Source organism: Pocillopora damicornis, chromosome 10, assembly GCF_964200805.1.
Source record: "Pocillopora damicornis chromosome 10, jaPocDami1.2, whole genome shotgun sequence".
NCBI classification, from domain to species: Eukaryota; Metazoa; Cnidaria; class Anthozoa; order Scleractinia; family Pocilloporidae; genus Pocillopora; species Pocillopora damicornis.
The window spans coordinates 22077130-22100215 of NC_142679.1; the positions used below are offsets into that span (position 1 = coordinate 22077130).

The window sequence follows — 23086 nt, forward strand, 5'->3', positions numbered from 1 at the left end:
GAAGTGGAGCCTAGTGGACCAACCTTGACCAGGCTGGTCAATACAACTTCCGGCTCTTATTCGAGGAGTGCTGTAAACAGGAAGTTGAGAAGGAAGCGGGGGGGGAGGGGGAGGGGGGAAGGTGTGGAGACACTAGCTCATCAGAACATTATGCTACAAAGAAATACGGAGCCCGAAAATGCAAGATCGACTAGTCATTTTATCACTGACTGGTCTTTTCGTCTTTCAAGTGACCTCATGCGACCGGCAGTCTTTCAAAGGATTTATATTCTCTTTGGGCGAATATACGACTTGATATTGAAACACTGGTCTCAAATGAGGCTCGATAGACGATGAATTGAAAGAGTATCTTGAGCGGTGACTTGAGAAAGGTGTCTTTAGATAGCTGAATAAGGTGAAATTGCTGGGTCAAGTCTAGATATAGTTTTCGGTGTGAAATAGAGTCAGAATGGTGAAGAGGGACGAACACTTCAGCGGAAAATTTTGTGGAGTGTTCCCCCCGTATTGAGTCTAGTGGAATGACAATACAACTTCATCAGTTCATCGACTGATTATTATTTTAAACGGAATGTGTTCAGGCAGCGCTTAACTTCCTGAGAAACTCACGCCACTCAAAAGTGGCACGCTTCCAATTTACATAATCAGTGATGACACAGCAAATGATATTTAAAGACGCGTCGATCAGTAGTTTTATCAGTTCATCAGGTGAGCAGCGAAGGAGAGAACGTTTTCTTTCGAGGAACTTCCGCCTTGATCAGTAAAGGTTTTGGAATCCGCTCTTATTCACAGTGATAGGAATCGTATAACAAGTATGGAAGGTAAGTCCTCAGGATGTTAGATCTTCAGTACGATTCATTGTTTCAGTTCATCACTTCGCATTGAATTTTAAAGATGTCAACTTGATGTACATTCTCCAATGTATTTCGCAACTGTCTTTCCTGGAAATGGAGCGATCTTGTGTTCTAAGAATTTGACATGATTTCGGGAATGTTTGTGATGTATTTGAACACAAATCTAAAGGGTAAAATTTCCGCACAGCCCCATACTACATTATGCATTCAGTTCTTGGATAGAGAAAACAATGACAAAAACAATAGATTGCCATTGGGAAAACAGATTTGTTTTACAATAGTATGGGGCTGTGCGAAAATTTTACCTAAAGGCTAAACTTCAGAATACCCCGCAACTCATTTACAGACGCTATTCTTATTCAATGACATGTAAATAAGTTGCGGGGTATTCTGAAGTTGCTCCTACGTAAAAAATAGAAGTTCATGGTAACAACAACCTTTTGAGAGAAAGCCAATTCACGGTTTTAAGAAAGTGCCAGAGCAAATTTGATTGCTTAGTATTTGAAATGCTCCTCATTAAGAAACTTAAGCCCAATTTAAATATTCAGACGGACTCCATACGTGCGAAACTCTTTGTTTGATATTTTCTCACGTTACAATTTTTTTTTTAATCAGCTATTGTTGTTTTGTTTTTTTTTTTTAGTATTTATAGACCAAAAATCACTAACTTATTTTGACTTGATAATGACGTTCAGCTAACGTCGAAACGTCGTCGCTTTTTAGCAATTTTTTTTAATCTTGAAATGATTTTAAGAAATGTTTTATCGCAATTTTTTATAGTGAAATGCTTTTCAAAATCACCTCTTGTTTTTTAGAGTAGAGCAATAAATTTTCTTGGGCTTGACGCATCCCAGTGTCTTGATAAGAATCTGGGATTATCCGAGCGTATTCGCAAATGTTTAGCCATGCTTAGGTGGAGGCAAATAATTTTTTTTTTGTATAAAAAACAGGAGAATACAAGGTGACTTTAGTGGTGTACAGTGGTGTCCCTGATCCTGTTTGGTCGGTTCACCCTCGTCATGGAAAATTTAAGGAAATGAAACATCTTCTCGACGACGCAAGGACCAAAGGTGTCGCCTACCGTCACCAGAATCTCCCTGCTATTCTTGGATACAAAGGTTTTCTGGTATATGAACCAGGAGCTGAGCATGCAGAATTGATGTTAGGCAGGGAGACAACCGCCCTTCAAAAGCTTCTGCTTAGCACCATGCCAGAAGGATTGATAAATAATGACTTGCACAACAGGATTCAGCAGGCCATCGATTCAGGAGCTATCTCTCCTAACTTGAACGTGCCTTCTTCGCACGCTCCCAGCACTGGAGACGTTAAAAAAGACGTCGATGTGATAGAGCATTATGCACCTAAATATAACCCAGAAAGGTGGAACAAATACGATCTAATCCGTACGTATAACAACTGCTACAACTACGCAAACCAAAAAATCACCAACAGCTTTGCCCAGCCTGGTTATGCAAGCGGCCATGCCATTACAGATATTACTCCAGCCGAGGCCACCAAGGCCTGTGAAAGCGATGGTTTGGTGAAGATGGATGTGGATCCTAGTGCGCCTGTGCCTGAAGCACCACCACAGCCCAACTGCCTAATTGCATTGATGGTCCAAGAAGGTAGGGAACAAACCCTGATTTGTTGAGCTCCCAAAAACATTGATATTTTGAGTAAATCACCCAACCAGTCATACTAAAACACAACAGCATGGGGATCATATAATCTCCCCAAGATAAACTAAGAAACGGACATTTAATACAGGTAACCACCTCTAGCAAAATCAAGCCCATTTTAGCACGAGTGCTACATTAAGTGGACGCGGAAATTTCATTGCAAATTTTACATGCTTCATAAACATTAAAAAGTACAAAATCTAACACAATTCCAATTCACGAACTTGATGACGCTCAGACCTCTATCTTCTTTTTGCCATTTTTTCTATATTTTTCAGGCGTAGATTTTCACTGTTACCGCCTGGATCAGGGTGGATTATGGTCCCAGAAGCCTGGACAAACTGCTGTGACTAACAAGGATGGAAAGGGAAACACGATCACTGATCCAAGGAAAGCGGTCCCCCTGCCTTACGGTCCACAGTACAAATTTGTCACTTTTATGAAGATCTTTACCAACATTATTGATGGTCCAATTACACCACCTTAGTCAGATTAATTTTCAACTACACATTTGCCGCACCTAAACTTCTGCATTACAAGAAGTTATTTTCTTTCTTGCTGTTTAGTCAATTAGTGAATCATATTTTGGTGAATTACTCTCAAATTTAGCAAGTTTTTTTAACTTTACGTGATTTGAGAGACAAAAATAGTGTGTGTGTTGAATTATTTTTCATAGATTGGGCTGCCCTAGCATATGTTTGCCATGCACAGCGAATGGTGACGTCAATTTTTTTTATAGTTTTATTTCTCGGGTTTTATCCATTTTCTTGCAAATTTTAAAAACAAAAGTAACACGTTAATGTCGACTTTTCTTGATTCATTTGAGATGAACTTAACAATCATTTTCGATTCCAGTATAAGTTAAGTTGATTCCAGTCCATGGGTTCATTATCATTGTGGGACTAATGAACTCAAAAGGAGAAGTATCGAGATAAAAGGTTCTTAGGCTCTTAGCTTCCAAGGAAAGAGAGATATTGTGTAATGATTTAGTCAAATAAACTGTTCCTGACTGTCACAATTTTTTTACTTCTTCTTTGTTTGTCCTAAAAGATAATAGACATCGTCACTCGAGGGCACAAAGGGGGGGGGGGAGGGGGGGGTTGGTTGCGCTTTGATTCTTTCGTTATGAGTCGTTATGAGGAATTCATTTCTATTTGCCTTCTTAGATTAGATATTTATAATTCGATTTATATTGTTTGAAAATTAAGCTTTGCGAACCTATAATCACAAAACGAAGGCGAGAAACGAGAGTAAATTTCATACATCAATAGAGAGGAGTTTGACCTCTCAAGAAAATCTAATGACCAGGCTTAGTTTTGTAATTAGTTGAATCAACAGATTATAAACTTGCTAGTTTATAATCCTTTGCTTCTGTACGTGTTAGGACTCTAATTAATGTTCATATGTAACAAGTTGAATCTTGAAAGTTCTCAAGTTTGTCGATTGAAGAACCAACAAAGTGACAGTCAGCTTTATTGTCACGTTCTTTATAACATCTAAATATCGCTCTTTGCGTGATCACAAGGTTCATGCTCTTTTGATATTCAGTTAGTCTACTCGTTATTACCAATCTTACCGTTTTTTGTTCGGATTCATTCATTGTTTATTTTTCGCTAAACAACTTGATTCACAAAGCTAATGAGCTACTTGTAGATCTTTAGAGTAACGCAACAAAGAGTCATGAGGAATATGAAGTGTACACTTCAAGTGATTTGTGCAAGCTTGTCGAGCACTTGTTTTTAATCATCTTCAGGCCGGGGCTAGCCAGCGAATCACTGGAACTTAATGTCAGCAGAAACTCAACTGATGTGGCCTGATGAAGAAAATATTTTTAATCCTGATCGTTTATTGCTGATTTTATCATTTTACCAAAAAGGGGAATATCATACGCTCGGCCTTATCCTGATCTTGCAATGTTACGCAATCGATTATAATAGCGCATTTTGTCTTAACATTGCTCAAAACATTTCAAGAAATATATCTTAGATGGGTTAGATCAACTCACCGATAAAAGCAAGATAATTTGTAGGTCTTCTCTTTATACTCATATACCTATTTCGTGTTTTCTTTGACTTGATTTACGGTACCAAAGCCTTACGGGGGTCGTTATTCCCTCTACTAATATAAACGTGTAATTTTGTCACAGGGATGTCGCGCGAGAAATTAATTCGAGTATTAGGCACGCTACGGATTGCCAAATCTAATTTGGCAAGAGGAGATTGTAGATTTGGTGCTTTATTAGGAGTGATATCTCTAATAGAAAATCAGACTGCATTGGAAATGTTTATCCCATGAAAGACCGGTTTTGCCAATCTTACGACAAAAAAAAACAATGCTGTATTGATGCATTTGTAATCGAGTGTTTTCTGTCGCCTCTGAGATAAAACCAACATTGATTAGTACTAAATTCGGAAGTACTCACCACAGATAAATGATCAAATTTTGTCTTTGGAATTTTTCTTTGGGATAAAACGAAAACAAAGAATATTAAGTATTTCGCAGAATGACGAAAATATTCAGCTTGCCATGAATTTTATGAGATGAATGTGAAGGGTAAGTTTAATTATGCATGTTCCGTTTCATTTGTTCGTTGCCGAACTTACGCACCTTGAGTTTCAAAAATATAGTTCCACCAGCCCATATTAATCGGATTTAAAATATTGAGTATTCTTTTTCTGTAGGAAATAAATTCATACGAAAGAATGTACAATGTAAACTTCTGCGATTTTATTTGATTGAACATCATGGCTAATTTTAGCAGGTTTTGTTATGTACAGTATGTACACTTTTTTCGCCACAAAAAAATATTTTCCCCTCTTCAAGGGTACAAAAAATTAGCAAAAAGATGGTAAGTCAAAATTATATACATAGAAAGTCACTCTGTATTTGAATTAACATTGTTATGAAGCTAATTAGTCAAGCATCGTCTCTATCATAATAATTTACGTCTCTGAAATAAATAAATTATTCAGCATGATTGGTTCCTCTAGATTTTCTTTTTCTTGTCAACACCTTGTAAATCAGTCTCTTTCTCAGCAGCAAACTTTTTCCTCAACTTGCTCGAAAAATCAGTTCACTGCATTTTAATTAAGTCGTTCAAAGGTCTTTCTCACAAGATGTCTTGAAACGGTTCTTCTCGATTTCCGCGGCTCACTTCATCCCACAAAACATAAATTTTCTCATACAATGAATGTAGGAGAAGGTAAAATGATAAAAAACCGGCGTTATTCACCTCATTGCTCCTGGGCTGTTGTGTTTTCTCTTCAACGGAACGGTATCTCTGCGAATATTTTACACCAGTACGAGTAACGTGTGTAAGTGTTGACTTCTTGTCAATTCTTATATCAATTGACAAAACCATTTTTGACGAGAAGAATGAAAATCATTTCTATTTGTCAAAGTGTTCGACAAAAACTAGAAACTCATTTAATAATTTTTCAAGCGTTAGTAACTGGAATTTTATATTATCATTGAAACTCTGTTGTCACGTTTCTTTCTAAGAATCTCGTACCCGGAAGAACCTCCTACTGGTGTAGAAACTAATTATAAACACAAGCAGTGAAACATCTGTCTCGTACTGAAATGAACCGTGTATTGGTATGAGAAAGGACATGTTGACGCCTCCTAAATTTGCCAGCTGAAAAACGTGAATAACCGTCTCCGTTTCCTCACTCCTTCGAGCTCGTACTTCTTGATTCAAATTGTCTCCAATGTTAGCAAGCAATCTTCCTACTTCTCTCGTTGGTGTTTGTTCAACTTGCATATCACTTCCAGAGGGTTCGTCCCCAGAGTTGTCCTTGTGTCCTTCTGTGAGCATTTTAGATGTGTTGTAGAATCTGCTTATACCAAGCACTTTTCTGTCGCTTCAGTCCTTTGATAAAAGAAGTGATGAAAAAAGTTATAGTTGTTCGTCTTTGAGCAAGTTAGTTATGAAGTCGTGTCCGAAAGTGAAGCGCAGATGTAATGAAAGGCTTAACAAATTGCGTAGTAAGTTGTGCGTCAATGATAAAATCCATGAAATTTTCATTACAACAGGAAGTTCACGGATTAAAATTCTCTAAATGACCATGACACAGGGTTTCGTCATTTTCAAGATAATATTGCTTTACTGACTTATAACTACTACGCGCTTATTTCAGTCTTGGAAAAAAATCAACCTGTTTGTGTATTCTGTTATTTTTGTATGTTATGTTTTAGGGGTGCTCCTGTTGATGGAAAAATATGTCGTGAACTCTGCCTGTGTGTACGTGAAATAACTTCATTAAAGTTTACTTCGTCGCAGAAACAGGTTGTAATACAATGATCATAAAATAAAACACGTAGGGAGAGAACACGCCCTTTTGGGCCAAGGTCGTACACGTTCTCTCTTTTAACTTCGCAGTCACGAAGTTTTGTCGCGCAACTTTAATAGTTCAAAACAAAGATATATTGTTTTAGATGTTATCTACATTTTTGGAAAAGAAATTCGATTTTCAAAAGCAAGAAAAAACAGTAAAGTTAGTTTGGAAAACTGAAACCATTGAGATTCTAATCTTCCAGGAAAGTAAAACTTCGTAATTGTAAAGCTCTTCATCCAATTTGCGAGTTTTTACATAGGAAACAAATTGAAGAAGCTAACAATCAAATTTTGGGCTGTCATGTCTAAATTTTTTACTGTCTTAGTGTAGTTACCGTACATAGGTAAAAAACAGTATTTTTGAAAAGATTGGATATAAATATTTTCTTCGACACACCTGTTGAAATTCTCTGCGTGTTACTGCTACCTGCCTCCAGGCTAGTTTGAAGCAATTTGTTTTCTGAGCAAGCTAGTAGTGACACTTGTTACAATATCAGTGACCTTCACGTGAGAGTCAAGCTTTTCAGCTTTTTGTATTGTAAACCAATGTTACCGGACTATTGTTTCTCGGCGAAAGCTTGGCGCCAAAACCGCTGGGAGAAAACCGAAGCAGTCAACTTTGCATACAATTCTATTGTGACAAAATAAATGCTGAGCGCCACAAAGTCGCAAACATTTTGTAAACACTCCATGTCACCCTCTTCAGGAATAAAAACACTCACGTAAATTCGTAATCCCTCTAGATTTGTCATGGCTTGTCTTATTAATTTACATGTTATTTAACATTTTCGCGGGTAAATAAATAGTTTCTTAACCTCAGTTACACACTTTTCCAAAAACACCTCGCTTTAAAAAAATTGCTTGCATTTGATTACGAAAATTGTTTTGATTCGTAACTGACCTTAATTAGTATGCTTTCAGTTTCGGGTGTAAAACTATCGTAGTCCTGTGGCTACATTCCTCCGGCGACATGATTTCATTTTGTCCCGTGCAATGTAGTTTATCCATACAACAGCTTTACAAATTGTTGAGTCACATCACGTGCCAACTCGTGCTTCTCACTACTAATGTGAAATGTTTTCGAGACGATCAATCGGCTGTGTATATCAACATAGAAAGCTTTGGTGTTGTTTCTTTTTTCCGGTTCTACCTGGCACAATCACAATTTTACGGGCTTTACCGCTGATGAGGCATCTGCTTTCTGTCTGCTATTGTTTCGAAAATATGATGACCAAGCACACTATAACCATAATTAAAGTTCAAGATTTCTTTTTGTTTTATTTAAAATCTATTTCCTCCTCTCTGTTCAAAATTCAAATAACTAAACAACTCACAAGATTAGCTTTATTTATTGACAATTAAATTAATTTCCTGGAGCCTTTCAGTTTGGACACGAAATTGATTCATTTATTATCAAGGACGAACTTTCAATTGATTAGAGTTTTAGAAATAAGTTTAGTAAAGTAGACAGTCCTGATAGAGAATTCCTTTTCCAAATTTTTTTTATAGAGGATAATTTTTTACGACATTTTAATCGCAAGTTAAATCATGGCTCGCCTATAATACATGTTTCCACTAATCTGCCAGTTGTTAAATTATTTATGCACAAAAAAAAATCGTGACTCATCATTAGTAGGTTTACCTCCAGTTTCGACTGGAACGCCGGAAAGGATACGTCATGTGTATTTATATCGATGGCGACAAAATGTCGTGTTATTTCGAATAGGAAATGTGCCGATCGTCGAGAAAATACTTCACAATAAGAAAAATGATTAAAATACACCGAGTTCGAATGTAAATAAACCCGAACTGAATAATGTGACTCCTTACTAGTCATTTTTGCAGTTGGATCTCCAGTACGTGCCTTTCAGGAATGAGATCATCTCTTTTGCCTCAGGAAATAAGTAACATGCACCTTGAATACAAAATAAATCACTGTTTGAGAGCCAACAATTTTCGTCAGTTGGCTTACATTTAATAATCGACACAGTACAGCTCACCAATTGTGCGAAATCGTGAATAAGGATATTTGACTGTAAGCCTTGTTGTGATGAAGCTGCGATTCCATCTTGACTAAACGAGTTACCTTCTCTCAAATATTTAAAGCTAGGCGATTGTTTGCCTGTATCTTCGTAAAATTCATATTCTTCGATTGCAGCCTACGTCACGCTAATTAAAATTCAGGCTTAAAATAGAAGTCCGCCATGTTGGTGGTGTGACACGCGTGAATTGGCGAGTAAAAACCATTGTTTCTGCTTTGTAATTCGAAAAATTTAACGATAATGCCTTATATGTGTGTCGTCAAAGGGTGCAATCACAATTCTAAATCCCACAAAGGTATTTGTGGATTCTATAGAATACCTCGTGTAAAAGAAAATGAAAACGAGGAAACAAAAAAGTTGCAGGAGGATAGGAGACGGCAATGGATACAGAATATTTATAGACGGGATTTAGAGAAGATAAATCTAAACAATACTCGTGTCTGTGGACATCATTTTGTCTCAGGTAATTTTTGTATTCTGTGACTCGTTCAAATTTTCTTTTGATAGTTAAATCATAAAAACGAGTGTGCTTCGACGAAATAGGATCGCCATCAGCTCTATACGACCGCACTAATCCAGACTGGGCACCTACTCAGAATATGGGCCATGATAACATAGCTCCTGAGAGTGTGGGTAATGCTATGTCGAAATACAAACGAGCTAAAGAAAGGGAAGCTAACAAGAAACAAGCTGCATCGAAGAAAAGAAAAACGTCATGTTCAGCAACCTCTTCAACTGCAGCTGCTTCTGAGGTTTTTTCTGCAAGTGTCAGCTTTGTGGATGCTAGAGGAAATACTAGCGCTGAAGGTTTGCGCAATAATGTTCATTTGATAAAACTCTTGTATTTCAATACATACATATTTGAATGTTTTTCATTTGTTTCAGCTGAGGCTATAGAAATTGAGGATGTGGATGTGGATCCCCAGACCAAAGGCTGTCAAACTGATAACTGTCTTGTGGTTGACAGGTCATGTCAAACAGATATGACCTTGGCAGATTTTGATCCTCAACATGGGTACATCCAATCCATTACTACTGAGCTCCACGACTGGAAAAAAACTGCCTTGCAGTTGCAAATTTCTCAGAATGGATTTAAAGATAATGATCAGAAAACAAAATTTTACTCGGGTTTACCCAGTTATTTAATGCTGATTCATGTTTTCAACCTGTTGACTCCTAAGATATCAACAACTCCAATGAATGCACTGTGTCAGTTTCAAGAGTTTTTGTTGGTACTGATGAGACTTAAACTAAATCTACCTTTTCAAGATTTAGCATACCGTTTTGGAGTTTCGGCATCAACTGCTACAAGAATCTTCTATCGGTGGATACCTATAATGAGTGAGCGGCTTGACTTTCTTATCAAATGGCCTGACATGGAGAATTTAAGAAAGACAATGCCTTTGGTTTTCAAACAAAACTTTGGCAACAAGGTAGCAGTAATAATTGATTGCTTTGAGGTATTTATAGACCGGCCATCTAGCTTGATTGCTCGAGCAATAACATGGTCCAACTATAAACACCACAACACAGTTAAATTTCTTATTGGAATCACTCCCCAAGGAGTAATATCATTTATCTCTAAAGCCTGGGGGGGCAGAGTTAGTGATAAATACTTAACAGAAAATAGTGGCATCCTAAAAAACTTGTTACCAGGAGACATTGTGCTTGCGGACAGGGGGTTTGACATTGCTGACAGTGTTGGATTTCATGGAGCAAGACTATATATTCCTGCCTTCACTAAAGGCAAGAAACAATTGTCTGCTCTTGAGGTTGAGCAAACGAGAAAACTGGCAAATGTAAGAATTCATGTGGAGCGTGTGATTGGGCTTGTCAGGAGAAAATTTACTATTTTGCAAAGCACACTTCCAATTGAGAGCATAACAGCAAAGCAAGGAGAGCCACTTGCTCCCATAGACCACATTGCTACTGTCTGCTGTGCCTTAACTAATTTATCAGACTCAATTGTAAGCTGATTATGATTTATACAGTCTATATAAATATATGTATAGATATGACTTTGAATTATATTTTTAAAACATTTTCATATTAATCAATTTTTGATGTTATTTTTATTATACTATTAATTTGTTTAAATATAATTCAAAGTTATATTGGTCGACCTGAATTAGTATCAAGCACTTTGTATGTATTTTTAATTGTATTATTATACTGTATATACATGTATATATTCATCTTTAAAAAGAGAAGACTTTCCTGGATTCTGATATATTTATTTTTTATGATAGATGTAGTAGCGTTTTAATTTAGTACAATAAGTTAGAATAATATATAAAAATCAATAATTGCAATAAATATATTAGAATCCAGAAAAGTCTTCTCTTGTTAAATTAATATGCTTTGAAAATTAAAACACTGATCGTAGATTAAGCACTATATTACAAAAATAATCAGAGCACTACATTATTTACATAATCAATTATTTACATATATCGACATGTCTTTATGGCTTGCTGAAACACTGAGGGCACAACCATTTATCCTGTGGGATCTCTTTCAGCTGCACACAACTAGGATGATACCATTTAATTTTGCAGTTCATATTGTCACATCGTATCAGAGTACTGTCTTCAATCAGTTGCTGGCAAATACACCAATAGGCGTCATCATCATCTGAAGATGGAAGGTTCTTTGAACATGGAACAAGAGCTCTTGTGTACCACTTTCCCATTATTTCTGGAAGAATTCCATTAACAAAAAATTCCCTTGCTTCTCTTGTTGCAATAGTCCAAAAGTCAGGATCTGGTGCTATCCTTTCAACAAATAGCCCTTTAGTTGTCCAAACAATAAAGTCACAAAATTCAACATCACAGTTGTGCAATTGAGCTTGTACTTGATAGTAGTAGGCATGCTTTTTGTCCAATGTAATACAAGCATCCCTGGCAGAATGTTTCAAACAGAAATTTTTAATTGTAGCAGCTGCATCAAGAGGATGGACATCACGTGCTTTGTAGGGGCACTTTACTTCGCAAATGCCTGATCCACAACACTTGCAACTAACCATGCCATCTGGTGATGCCCCCATAAAAGGCCACTGTAGATTTACGTGGAAACCACTGTCTGACAAAGTAAAGTCTTCGTGATTTGCTTCCATTTCCCCCACATATGCCTTTCTTGCCACATCCTCATATTTCATGCCCCATTTAGTTGCATCATTTGAGAACTTATGAAGCTCTGGGTAGCAAATACTTTTAATTAAACTTTGTGATGGCTTTTCAACTTTTGTGTGGCACACAGACTTTAGCTTACTGGCTGTGATTCGCCCGGCTCTTTGCTGATACCATATCCTTGAATTTGATTGTTCTCTGGTAGAACTTTCAATCAGTAAGCATTGTTCCTTGTTTATGTCAATGGTAATTTCCTTTCCCTTTGACAGCAAGCTTTCAAAGCCTAATTTCATGTACTCTTCCTTAAAAAACTGTTCAGTCAACGGATTTGGGAGAGCTTCCTCTTGAGCCACAAACAATTCATTGTATGGTTCAATAAGGGACAAAATGGCAGGCTTACCTTCACACTTGCTAATGTTAAAAAAAAAAATTGTTTTGTTCCTCTGTTGTGGGTCTTATTCCCCTGTTTTTGTTCACAGGAAGGTCCCTTAATGTCATTGGAACCTTTCCTTTGTCAGTGAGGAGAGCATGTTTCTGTTTAGCAGATGACAAGTCCATTTCTGACACAGGTAAATATGGTATTTCCTTCACATGACATGGCATTAGCCATTTGTTTTCTGATCCGGTACAAGTCACGGAGTTCTGCATTCTTGCCCCTGTTTCACAAGCAAACAGCATAGCACCAATGTGAGAACACGCTTCACTCAGACCAGCCATACAATCGCAGTGACCAGTTAGCACAGTTCCATTTTTTTCTGCTAAAATCCATGCCTTTAAAGGGGTGTCGCGAGCTCTTTGAGAATGATTTACCTGACAATAAGAAAAGGTAACTGTTATTAGCTTTATCTACAAAACAAGTCATAATAATGCGTGGTTTCTATTGCCACAGTGTACGTTTTCGGTTAGCTTACCCTTGCAAAAACAACTACTTTGTCTTCACTGACTTCTTTCATCTGCAGCACATTAACCCAGCCAGATACAAAAAAATTAAATGCATCCATTGATTTGTATGCCTTCATCTGTTGATTGGTAGCCCACGATGTTTGCAAGACTAAATAATTCACAATGTCCGGATATTCAACCCGAGGAATCATTGCAAAATCTTCAGAAAAATCAGACTTTTTCAGCGCATAAGGATCAAAGCCAATCTCATTTACTTTCTCGCAATATCTGTGTTTTGTTGGACCATCCAACGAGAAGAAATATTCGGAAAATTGAATGTTAGTGCTGAAGGCATTTAGGTGAGACGCCATTTCGTTAATGTGTTTACACCACCAGCATGGCGGACGGCAATGACGTAAGTAAGTTTAGTCACGTGTTTGCAATCGAAGAATAATGAAGTTCAAATACATGTTAGGCTCTCGGAGAGAATTTTCCGCAATGAAGCTATATAGGGTTGCCAACCTCGAAATAATCATTACATCGGAAGTAATTGCGTGAAAGTGATCATCAAAATTTAATTAAAGCGGGACCGAATTATAATTTGTATCAGCGAAAAAAAAATCACATCGAAGGTGGTTTCCTTTCGGCTATTTTTCTTTGTCGTCCGGTAGTTGGATCCAGTACACAGCCCCTGTAAACATCTGACTGCATGTTTTAATACAGTTCTGCTTTTGTAGGGAATCAGATCAGTCTTAAATGGACCTTACCACAGTTGAATGCGAAACCTTCATTTTCAGCTACGCAATGTCGAAAAATATATTCCCTCCAAATAAATGAATTGTAAAACGAATGATGGTAAATTATAAAACCAAAAACATACAAGGAAGTCATTCGCGGGTCTTTCTTGTTGGGGTCCAGTGTTCTTCCTTTGAGTGCGAGTTGTCACATGAGTCATCACGTGATGTAGCGTCTTGCATAAATTTGTCATCTTTTCCTATCTCACGCACGAGGCAGCACTTTGGTGATTGTTCAGTCTTTTCTCTCAAAATGACTCGTGTTTTCATCGGGAGATTGGCAATGAATGCCCGAGAAAGCGATGTGGAAAAATTTCTTCGAGGATACGGTAAATTAAAAGACATAAGCTTGAAAAGAGGATACGGATTTGTGGTAAGAGAGAGGGCGAATTTGTTTATTCTTGTAGGAGAAAGCTAAGTACGAGCATGTGAATACTCTGCACTTCTAGACTTTATGATTTTTCAATGTAGGAGTTTGATGATCATCGAGATGCTGATGATGCGATTGCAGATTTGAATGGCAAGGAACTGCTGGGAGAATAGTGAGTGAAGTAACGAAAGTTTTTTAGCTAAATATAAATTCAGAAATTAGGCTAAATAATTCATAAGCAACGAAATCAACCTTGTCAGATATTACATAGTACCTCGTAGATGTAACGACTTTATTACTGCAGTTCTTTTTTGTTTTACGGTAGGGAACATATAATCCTGTCTAATTTAAAGATGGGTTACAGTCTTAAAGTACACCACGAAAGTCATTTTCTTTGATTTGGCTTTTATCCAGCCACCTGCAAATAGGCATATATCACGAAGCTGAATTTTCGCCAAAATACGTAGGGTCCCATGGCCTATTCTTGAAAGAAACCGATCAATAATGAAACGAAACACAACGATACCGATGAACTCTTTGTGTTGCTTCAAAACTTGTGTGTTATTAGGTATCACTTTGCCCACACACCACTTTCACTTTGGCAGGGGCCATATTTCTGCTTCTTGTGATCCAATTAAGATTACCTCTAAGAATCTAAAGCTGAAGTAACTTTTATGTGTTTTAATTTTTTTTCAGTGTTGCATTAGAGTTGGCCAGAGGAAAGAGGAGTGGTGGTGGTGGTGGTGGGCGTGGTGGAGGAAGAGGTGGAGGGGGCTATGGTGGTCGCAGACCTGTTTGGCTGGACAAGTATTACGAATATTTTTAAGACACTTTTTTATCCCAAATATAATTACTGTATTTATTTGCTTAGTTTTGTTTAAAACTGGCGAAAAACCTAAAATTTATACAAATTTCTTTTATTTTGTCCCTACTGGGGGTCAAGGTATGGGCCTCCAGTAAGAACACAGTACCGTGTTATCGTGGAAAACATGTCAAGTCGTACAAGTTGGCAGGTACTTGTTATTACCTAGGTGCATTGTATGTTTTATGAGTATAGAGTTGCATTGTAATCAAATCTGAGTAAATGGGAAATTGGAATTAACATCTGGAGATTCTTGTCACAATGTTGGGAAAGGATCCTCTCCAATTATTCCTCCATGGTGAAAATTTTGCTTTCCCTTTTCAATCACTATAATATATTTTACTTGACTTTAATTGTTTATGTAATTGTGTAATTTGCTATGCTATTGTTGTATTTTTATTGTATAATAATATACCTTATGAATTTTAAGAATGAACAAATGAAGGGTTTGATATAAAATGCCAGGTATTTGTTTAAAGGACCTGTTGATTTGATGTAGATGGTTTGTTTTTCCTACAAAAGTTTTGTCAGGGATTGACAGCAGGCAATTAGTTTATGGAGAAGAGATTCCCAATTTAGTATTTTTTCGTTTGTTTGTTGACAGGGCGTTAAGGATTAAGCGCTTGATATTCACTAAGCAAAGGTTACAAATGATGTTGGATCTTTTCCTAAACTGAGGGAGGTTCCCTTTGCGTGTCACTGCCTTGCGATGGTTGTGAAAGCTTGCAAATTAACGATGTGAAGTGACTTAATGTGATATGGGTACAGTGATTGATGAGAAGTCTGCTTGTCATCTCTGAAGATACTAAACTAAATCTGTGATATGTGAGAATTTGAAGAGAGATGTATTGTATTGTACACTCAGGTAAGATGGAGGGAAGGCCACTGTCTTCCCTTTCTGGGTTTCAATCCAAAAGAGTTAGCCAATCATTCTCGGCTGTTTAAGAGTGAAAGGTGATTGGTAACTTTGATCGCTGTAAAAGAGTCAGGATGAGTGACAGTTTTTTGTTATTAAATTACGACAAATTAATATTTGTTTCTGATTTCTTGAGAACGTCATCAGAATTCTTGCAAACAATTAAACAGTGTGTTCACCAGTATAAGGAAATAATTAGTTACCCTTTGAGCAGAGTCTTCCTTCACCTCCTCCAAAGAAATAGAAGGTTCTTTTTGGAGGAGGTAGAAGACAACTCTGCTAGCAAGATGGTTATATGTGTAACCTTATTTAATTGTTCAAGGAAAAGAGTAGTTTAACACAATACTTTTATTTGTTAGTCATGGTTGCCACAAATCATAAAATGGCTGGTGAGAAGTTCTTCATTGAGGAACAATCTTGAATATTACATGTTAGATCTCTGGAAACTTTTCTCATTGGGGAGATCGCAAAGTCTTTGAATATTAGAGAAAATGATTTTTGTGGCAAACATGTTAGACCTTGTATTTGTTTCTTTCAAGCTAGACTGTCATTGAATCACTAACATTCTCTTGTCTGATTATCTGTTAGGATCTGAAAGACCACCTTCGCCAGGTCAGCAATGCAAGACTAACTTATGCTGATGCACATAAAAAGAGAGTTGGAGAAGGGTGAGGATTTTTAAAATAAAATTTACAGTATTTTTTTGGTTATAGGGCGTAGCACTTTTTCAAAGGAATTTTGCCTGATCACCCTTGAACTGTCTCAGATTTGGGTGCATCTTATAGCTAAGTATTTTCATGCAATGAAATTTGAGAATGTCCTATTTTCTAATTTAAAAAACAAAAGATAAATAAATAAGTAAAAGGCTAGTAATATTGGTTATTAACTTTACTTTACTTGGTGGTTCTGAAAAGAATCATTTATTCATACTTAAAGAAACAAATTCAAAAAATCAAGGTGTTACTTTACTTGGTGGTTCTGAAAAGAATCATTTATTCATACTTAAAGAAACAAATTCAAAAAATCAAGGTGTGTCTTATAACTGTGAGTGTATAACCAGAAAAAAAATACGGTATTCAACAAAATATTTGAGGATTAATAGCAATGTAGCAAAGTTTGCATAAAATTTACCAAAGTTGTATATTCATTAAAACATTAGTGAACGTGTGTACTGAAACTTTTGAATGTTTTCATAGATGTGTAGAATTTGAGAGTCGTGAGGACATGCTGGATTGCCTTAGGAAAGCTGATGATACAGAACTTGGAGGCAAAAGGATTCGCCTTGTTGAAGTGAGTGTGCGAGTCTTTTCAAGAGGATGTTCATTATATTCCTTCATCATTTTTGATTAGAATTCGTTGGCATTAAATACACAAGGTGAACACATTATGCATGCATTGTACGAGTATGTCACCTGGCCAGCATCCCTTGTGGCCTGAACTAACAATTTTTTTTAATCTTGAGAAATTTTTGCTCACTATAATGTTAATAACATGTATAGTGTTAATAACATGTATAATTCTTACTTGATCAATTTCAGTGCATGCTCTTTTCAAATTAGCTGATGAACTACTTCTAGATTTGTGCAACCATTATATGTTTGAAATGAAAATAGAAGGTAAAACATTGTTTCTCTTTTACAGGATAAAGGCCATCATAGCTCCCCTCCGAGACGCAGTAGTTACAGAAAGAGCTCTCACTCAAGGTCTCGCTCAAGGTCCCGTTCACGATCTCGATCTCGTTCTCGCTCTCGATCACCGAAGAAGCGTTCAAGGTAACTTATGTTGTATTGTCGAACACAAGTTGAATGTACATGTAGGAAGAGTGGGTCAAGAAAAGGGGTGACTTGTGCTCATTACAATCTTTGTGTTTTATGTAGCTGAACAATTGTAGTGAGTGTTATATGAAAAATAATGTTATCAGAAATGCACTGTTATTTTTATTGTTCATTTAACTGTTTGATCCATAGGTCTTACTCTCGCTCCAGAAGTCGCTCTGCATCAAGGTCCCCAGCCCGTGCAACAAAGCGTTCACGAACACCTTCAAGGTCTCCTGAGCCAGCAAGGGCTGCATCACCTGACGAAAGACCTGACGAAAGACGCGACGAAAGACGCGATGAAAGACGTGAAGAAAGTGACGATTGATTGTCATCATTGGTTTAAGTTTACATAGGCTACTTTTGAACCAGTGTTCGTTCAAAATACATCTCATAGAAAACTGTCCATTGAACAATTTTTTGAAGTTTTTAGTGATTGCAAATTTACCACATTTGTTAGAGATTTTTTCTTGTGTGTGGGCTTGAATGTCTGAACCAAACACAGAATAGAAGTTCATAGTGGAAAAGTTTATGTAAAGTTCTCTCTACTCTAATCAATGTCAGTATCTAATTGAGATTTTCAGTCAAATACAGTTTTGATGATCAAAATTGTGTTATATTTAGAAATTTTGTACTGTTTGCATTTGATTTAATTGTGTTGTTGAGTATATTAAAGGAAACACTCTTCATGTAAAACGAGTTGTTAGAGGTCATTTGAGTGACCACTCTGATATAATGGAAAGCTGTAATTCTGTTGTTTTAAAATAAAATCTTAACCAGATTTGATCCTATCTTGAAGGATTATGGCTTAATGTCATACATGTACCTTGCATGTCTGTTTGTCCCAGTTTTACTTGGCATCACTTATCAGAATGCCACCTCCTAAGTACATCTACATGAATATGACAAGTGCACAGCAATATCATTCCACAATTGGCATCCTGCTAAGTCTTCAAGCTATCATCCTTTTCACCATTCCCAGGGAGGTAGAAATCTTGTAAAAATAATATTTTCTACACTACATTCTTCTGCTTTAAAGCCCAAAGCATTGGCAGGCACTTTTTAATGAAGTACTGGAGTATTCATTTGCAAACAATACTGCAGGCCTAGTTTAATAAATCATGGACTTTCAAATTTACTATTTGGGTAAATAGTTGCTGAATATAACAGAGAAGAACAAAACACTTAATACTGTCAAAGAGTTTTATTCAAAGTCTGCATTCTCTGGCTTGATGCTTAACTTAGATTTACTCTCAGTAAGAGCAGCAAAAATTACATGTAATGATCTAGAGAATCTCATTTAAAGTGGTATTAAATACTAACAGTGACTCATCACCTGATAAGCACACTTCTCTGTAAAGTATTTAGGAAAAAGTTGTTGATGTTTTCAACATTATCAAAGTCCCATCATTAACTTATATCTTAGATGTTTTGACAACTCAACTCTACATTTTCATGTTTTGTGTTTTATTAACCTCAGATTTCAAACTTAATTTATTTAAAAATAGTAGAGTATCAATGCATCTGGTTGTGCCTTCACAAATTCTAATTATCGGCCTCAGTTGTGAATTCCAACATAAAACTCCCTCTCTAACCACTCAAAATCCAATTTTAAATTCTCCTTTTCTATTGCTATACATTCCTTAGTTTCAGTTGCCAGAATTGGGTTTACATCAATTAAGACCTTGTGCTTGTTCACTGGAAATGTCTTTCAAGGGTCCATCAAACATTTTAGCTCACAGTAAGTACAATTGGCTAAAGTGTGCCAGGTGTCTAAACACGCCCCTGCTAAAACTGGGAAATGTCTATTAATATTTGTCAATATTCAACAATTAATAAGGCAAAAAAGTCCTCTGCAAATAGTTGACTGAGCACATTTCATTTAAGGTGGTTTGAAAAGTATTTGAAGGATAATAAGCACAATGGCTTTCTCTGGGCTTGACATGTTGCATGTATATTTGCCCTTGGACATTTGCACCTTGAAGCTCACAGTTTCCTCAAGCTCTGCTTTCATAAAATTGTTCACTTCTTGGAACAGACAATGTCCATGACCAAATATCACAAAAAATTTTCACACCAAATGGAGGTTAATATTTAGATATTTTAAAGAGATGATAGATTGCTTATTGAACACATCTGAAACTCAACCTCTCAGCTTAAGAAGAGGATTGACACATCTAAATATTGGGAGCACAAGGTAAAGTGAGAGTCAATGATTCCTTGCAAATCACTTCGGTTGTGTTAATTGGTTTTGTTAACTGAGGGCTGTGTATGGGTAAATTGATTAATTAATCATCTTGTCATGATGTGGCAACTTGTTTCAGTGGTTGCTCGAGGTATTCAGCTAATGCTTCTGCCTGTTCAAACACAAAATAAACTTTACTGTAAAAAAATTAAGTTCAATTTAAACCTGTACTAACTGGTCTATTTCTTTTGTTCACAATTAAATGTAGTGGGCATTTAACAGAAGTAATATTGACAATACCTTTGCTTTGAGCATTCCTAGTCCTACAGATTGTTGTGCATAAAGACAAAGGATTAGATTAGCCACCCTTGTGATGACAACTTTTCCCTCCTTAACAAAAAAGAAAACATCAATTATTACAAACTCAACTAATGAGCATAACCATTCAATTCTAGTCTTGAAGTAAGACATTCAGTATTAAAGGAATCTCCTAAACCTGTCATAGTTCTACCATAGAACTACTGAATCAACAGATGTGCAACATTTATCTTAACATGATGGCACGTATACAGAAAAACAGGAGTTGATGTGTGAAGTTCTTTGGTAGAATTGCCTTATTTTATTAAATCATGGACTTGCAAATTTATTATTTGGTAGATAGTGCCTGGAGAAAATAACAGAAAAGAACAAAACTCTCAATACTATCTAAGAGTTTTATTCAAAGTCTGCTTGACACTTACTTTGCATTGCTTTCAGTAAGAACAGCAAAAATTACACTTGCAATGATCTGGAGATTCTCACTTTGAGTACTGATATGACTCACATCACCTGAGAGGCACATCTCTATGTAAAGTATTGATTCTCTAAGAAAAAGTTGTTGATGTTTCCCTTAGATTTGGTGTAGTTAACATGAGGTACAATCAGGAAAATGTAAAGTATTCTTTCAAATCCAGTGGCCCATATCACTAGAAAAGTGTTCTCTTGAAACTCTTTAGTAGCCAGGCATAAAAAAACAACACCAGATAAAATGCATTTCAGATCAAAACAGGTAATTTATTGTTATGTAAACTAGCAGGTGCCTCGGAAACCAAAGTCTGGTGCATCTCCCATGAGCTAAATGTTAGCTGATAAAAACAATTGTGAATGTCTATATTGACATGTGTATACTTGCAACCACTACTGAGCACTTTTTAACATATTTGCACCTGACTCTAAGTAAGAGGCCAAACAGCCAAAAGTTAGAAAGTATACATGAACAGACTACTTGGTATAAGATAAAGAGAACAGATACAAACCTCGCAATCCATGAAGATCATTTTAAGCTCATCACTATGGAAGGCCATTTTTCCATTCTTTTCATATGCTGCCCATATACTAGATGCAATGGCTGCTGTCACTTTAGCATCCTTATCACCTGATCCAGCATATGATAACAGTGAGCCCTCTTGGTTGATAAGTCTAAGGGGGATATTTTTACAATAAAGTAAGCAACATACACAATTGTCTACTTGTGAATAGTTAGGTAAATAAATAAACAAACAAATAAATTGGATAAATCGTATTTGGTAAAATTTTCCATTTAAAAATTTGTTGTAAACCAGTAGGGTGTAGTATGGTTTATACATTTTCATTTGACTTGTTTAAAGTAATTTAGTTAAAAGATACATCCAGGCACTGACACCAGAGTATAGATAAGCACAAGTAACAGTCATCTCATGTTGCCAAGCATTATTGGGATGTACTCTGTTTTGACCCAAAAGATTTGCCCATCACGTGAATAATTAATTAGAAAATGAAATCAGTCCTGATGTTCAATGAGACTGATTTAGAGTAAAACTAACAGTGCCATATACATTGTAGCAACTATCTCTGACAGTTTTTCGTATCATTGTAAACTAAACTGAAAAAAAAAGGATAATGGTTCTGCCAAATGTTTATTTTTGGTTCAGTTTTAATTACTAATGTAACATTTGGTCCTTTGGAAATTCTGTTGAAGGTTGTCTGTGGAAGAACTAGCAAAGATTAATTAATAGAAACTGTTTATTTAGTAACACTCAGGATAAACATATATGTGGTAACTGCTAAGTTCGAAGCAAACTCGCTTTATTTTACTTTCATACCTCGTGTGATCATCAAATCGTTACCTTCCATGACACGTGATTTCTGAACCATTCTCTGAGTTTAATGGTCATGAATAGGTCGCTCTTTCATTACACTGATGTGCATGCAAGCCTTCACATGTGATTTATAGCATGTAACGTTTAACGATGAGTAAGTGTTATAGCAATCGAGTTTAATAACCAGCATTATATTCGTCCATCATCCTTAGAGTGTTCTTTACCCTTCATGAAGAATCTTCATTACCTTTAGCGGTTGAACTCAGTGTTTAGGGGTCAATCTTTAGGTGTAGAAAAGCTTTATCTGGAAGACTTACAGTGAGCTGATGACTCCTCCACTGATTGCCTGGCCCAAGATTTCAGTGAGAACTTTCGGCTTTAGCATCCTTACGGTTTGAGATTACGGTAACTCTACTCCACGTTTATCACTGAGCACATAAACATGTGACATTTACCGGCTCAAATATTCATTTAACTATCTGTAACCCACTGATCTGCGAAGGAAATCTCTACACATCACGTGCCTTTCCGACTTTTCCGAGCATTGCGTCACGTATCCGTCAGTTAGTGTGGCATTCAATTAGAACCAGTGTCCAGGCCTTCACTGATATCCACACGAAGTATAACAACTGGGACTGCTGAAAACTGATTTGGAAATATTAGAAAAGTTTGATTTACCAACAGTTAACATTCACTCGCAAAGCTTTCTAAACGATTTAATACTAAAGTGACTTAAAGATAAATCGACCTAATGGAGAAGAAATCCCACGCAAAACAATAAAATGCTCGCAACAGCATTAAATGACTTAATTGAGGAGGACCTTAGCATGCTGTACAATTTAGTATCGAGAAAAACTAACCATCGATGACATCCTATTTTTAACAGTACATATGTATTTTCAAACTCTGTATAGAGAAGATTCATTACACTAAACTTAATGGAAATCTGCATTCATTTCAGAGACAGGGTACACAAGTCAGGTCATTTTGAGTCAGCTAAAATTTCAAGCAGGATTTTGTAAGTGTCCAGAAGAGAATCGATTGCATAATGAAAGTTATCGTGGCCGTGATGGTTTCTCGGGAACTGATCTGTTGTGGCAGAGGCATTTT

General features: G+C 36.5%; 4 protein-coding genes, 1 long non-coding RNA gene and 1 pseudogene across 9 annotated transcripts; 3 read left to right on the forward strand and 3 right to left on the reverse strand.

Annotated features, from left to right (window-relative positions):
* Positions 1 to 695: 695 nt before the first annotated feature.
* LOC113671582 (uncharacterized) lies at positions 696 to 3548 on the forward strand. Its single transcript, XM_027187827.2, has 3 exons — positions 696 to 818; positions 1802 to 2476; positions 2809 to 3548. The coding sequence occupies exons 1-3, from the start codon at positions 812 to 814 to the stop codon at positions 3015 to 3017; spliced, it is 891 nt and encodes a 296-aa protein (XP_027043628.2). The 5' UTR covers positions 696 to 811; the 3' UTR covers positions 3018 to 3548.
* Positions 3549 to 5235: 1687 nt separating this feature from the next.
* LOC113671513 (uncharacterized) lies at positions 5236 to 8690 on the reverse strand. The gene is made up of 2 exons (XR_003446261.2): positions 7768 to 8690; positions 5236 to 6401 (listed from the first exon to the last, which is right to left on the reverse strand). It is a non-coding gene; the product is annotated as an uncharacterized LOC113671513 (long non-coding RNA).
* A 322-nt stretch (positions 8691 to 9012) lies between these two features.
* Positions 9013 to 11316, forward strand: LOC149039408 (uncharacterized). 3 transcript variants are annotated; one of them, XM_089185498.1, is made up of 3 exons: positions 9013 to 9371; positions 9452 to 9715; positions 9794 to 11316. In XM_089185498.1, exons 1-3 carry the CDS (start codon positions 9149 to 9151, stop codon positions 10882 to 10884), a joined length of 1578 nt encoding a protein of 525 aa, XP_089041624.1. In that variant the 5' UTR covers positions 9013 to 9148; the 3' UTR covers positions 10885 to 11316. The 3 variants fall into 3 exon arrangements, with proteins under 3 accessions (XP_089041624.1, XP_089041623.1, XP_089041625.1); XM_089185497.1 differs by having other exon boundaries at positions 9452 to 11316; XM_089185499.1 differs by lacking the exon at positions 9452 to 9715.
* On the reverse strand, positions 10027 to 13372 carry LOC149039409 (uncharacterized; annotated as a pseudogene). Its single transcript, XR_016180597.1, has 2 exons — positions 12948 to 13372; positions 10027 to 12846 (listed from the first exon to the last, which is right to left on the reverse strand). The product of XR_016180597.1 is annotated as an uncharacterized LOC149039409 (transcript).
* Positions 13373 to 13879: 507 nt separating this feature from the next.
* On the forward strand, positions 13880 to 18465 carry LOC113671511 (serine/arginine-rich splicing factor 6). Of its 2 annotated transcripts, none has more exons than XM_027187725.2 (8): positions 13880 to 14085; positions 14184 to 14254; positions 14779 to 14889; positions 15017 to 15095; positions 16449 to 16528; positions 17057 to 17150; positions 17502 to 17632; positions 17828 to 18465. In XM_027187725.2, exons 1-8 carry the CDS (start codon positions 13966 to 13968, stop codon positions 18000 to 18002), a joined length of 861 nt encoding a protein of 286 aa, XP_027043526.2. In that variant the 5' UTR covers positions 13880 to 13965; the 3' UTR covers positions 18003 to 18465. The 2 variants fall into 2 exon arrangements, with proteins under 2 accessions (XP_027043526.2, XP_089041627.1); XM_089185501.1 differs by having other exon boundaries at positions 15026 to 15095.
* Positions 18466 to 18863: 398 nt separating this feature from the next.
* On the reverse strand, positions 18864 to 22616 carry LOC113671512 (ragulator complex protein LAMTOR2). The gene is made up of 4 exons (XM_027187726.2): positions 22294 to 22616; positions 21155 to 21317; positions 20160 to 20249; positions 18864 to 20031 (listed from the first exon to the last, which is right to left on the reverse strand). Exons 1-4 carry the CDS (start codon positions 22359 to 22361, stop codon positions 19975 to 19977), a joined length of 378 nt encoding a protein of 125 aa, XP_027043527.1. The 5' UTR covers positions 22362 to 22616; the 3' UTR covers positions 18864 to 19974.
* Between the last annotated feature and the right edge of the window lie 470 nt (positions 22617 to 23086).

What these genes read in the sequence shown, in the direction of transcription:
- LOC113671582 (XM_027187827.2), top strand. An exon ending in TGCATTGATGGTCCAAGAAG is followed by an intron (nt 2,477 to 2,808) that starts GTAGGGAACAAA and finishes TATATTTTTCAG; the next exon opens with GCGTAGATTTTCACTGTTAC.
- LOC113671511 (XM_027187725.2), top strand. Translation starts at nt 13,966, where the DNA reads ATGACTCGTGTTTTCATCGGGAGATTGGCAATGAATGCCCGAGAAAGC. An exon ending in AAGGAACTGCTGGGAGAATA is followed by an intron (nt 14,255 to 14,778) that starts GTGAGTGAAGTA and finishes ATTTTTTTTCAG; the next exon opens with TGTTGCATTAGAGTTGGCCA. An exon ending in CAAGTCGTACAAGTTGGCAG is followed by an intron (nt 15,096 to 16,448) that starts GTACTTGTTATT and finishes ATTATCTGTTAG; the next exon opens with GATCTGAAAGACCACCTTCG.
- LOC113671512 (XM_027187726.2), bottom strand. Translation starts at nt 22,361, where the DNA reads ATGCTAAAGCCGAAAGTTCTCACTGAAATCTTGGGCCAGGCAATCAGT. An exon ending in GGAGGAGTCATCAGCTCACT is followed by an intron (nt 21,318 to 22,293) that starts GTAAGTCTTCCA and finishes TATCCCCCTTAG; the next exon opens with ACTTATCAACCAAGAGGGCT. An exon ending in TAGGAATGCTCAAAGCAAAG is followed by an intron (nt 20,032 to 20,159) that starts GTATTGTCAATA and finishes GTGTTTGAACAG; the next exon opens with GCAGAAGCATTAGCTGAATA.
- LOC149039408 (XM_089185497.1), top strand. Translation starts at nt 9,149, where the DNA reads ATGCCTTATATGTGTGTCGTCAAAGGGTGCAATCACAATTCTAAATCC. An exon ending in TGGACATCATTTTGTCTCAG is followed by an intron (nt 9,372 to 9,451) that starts GTAATTTTTGTA and finishes TCGACGAAATAG; the next exon opens with GATCGCCATCAGCTCTATAC.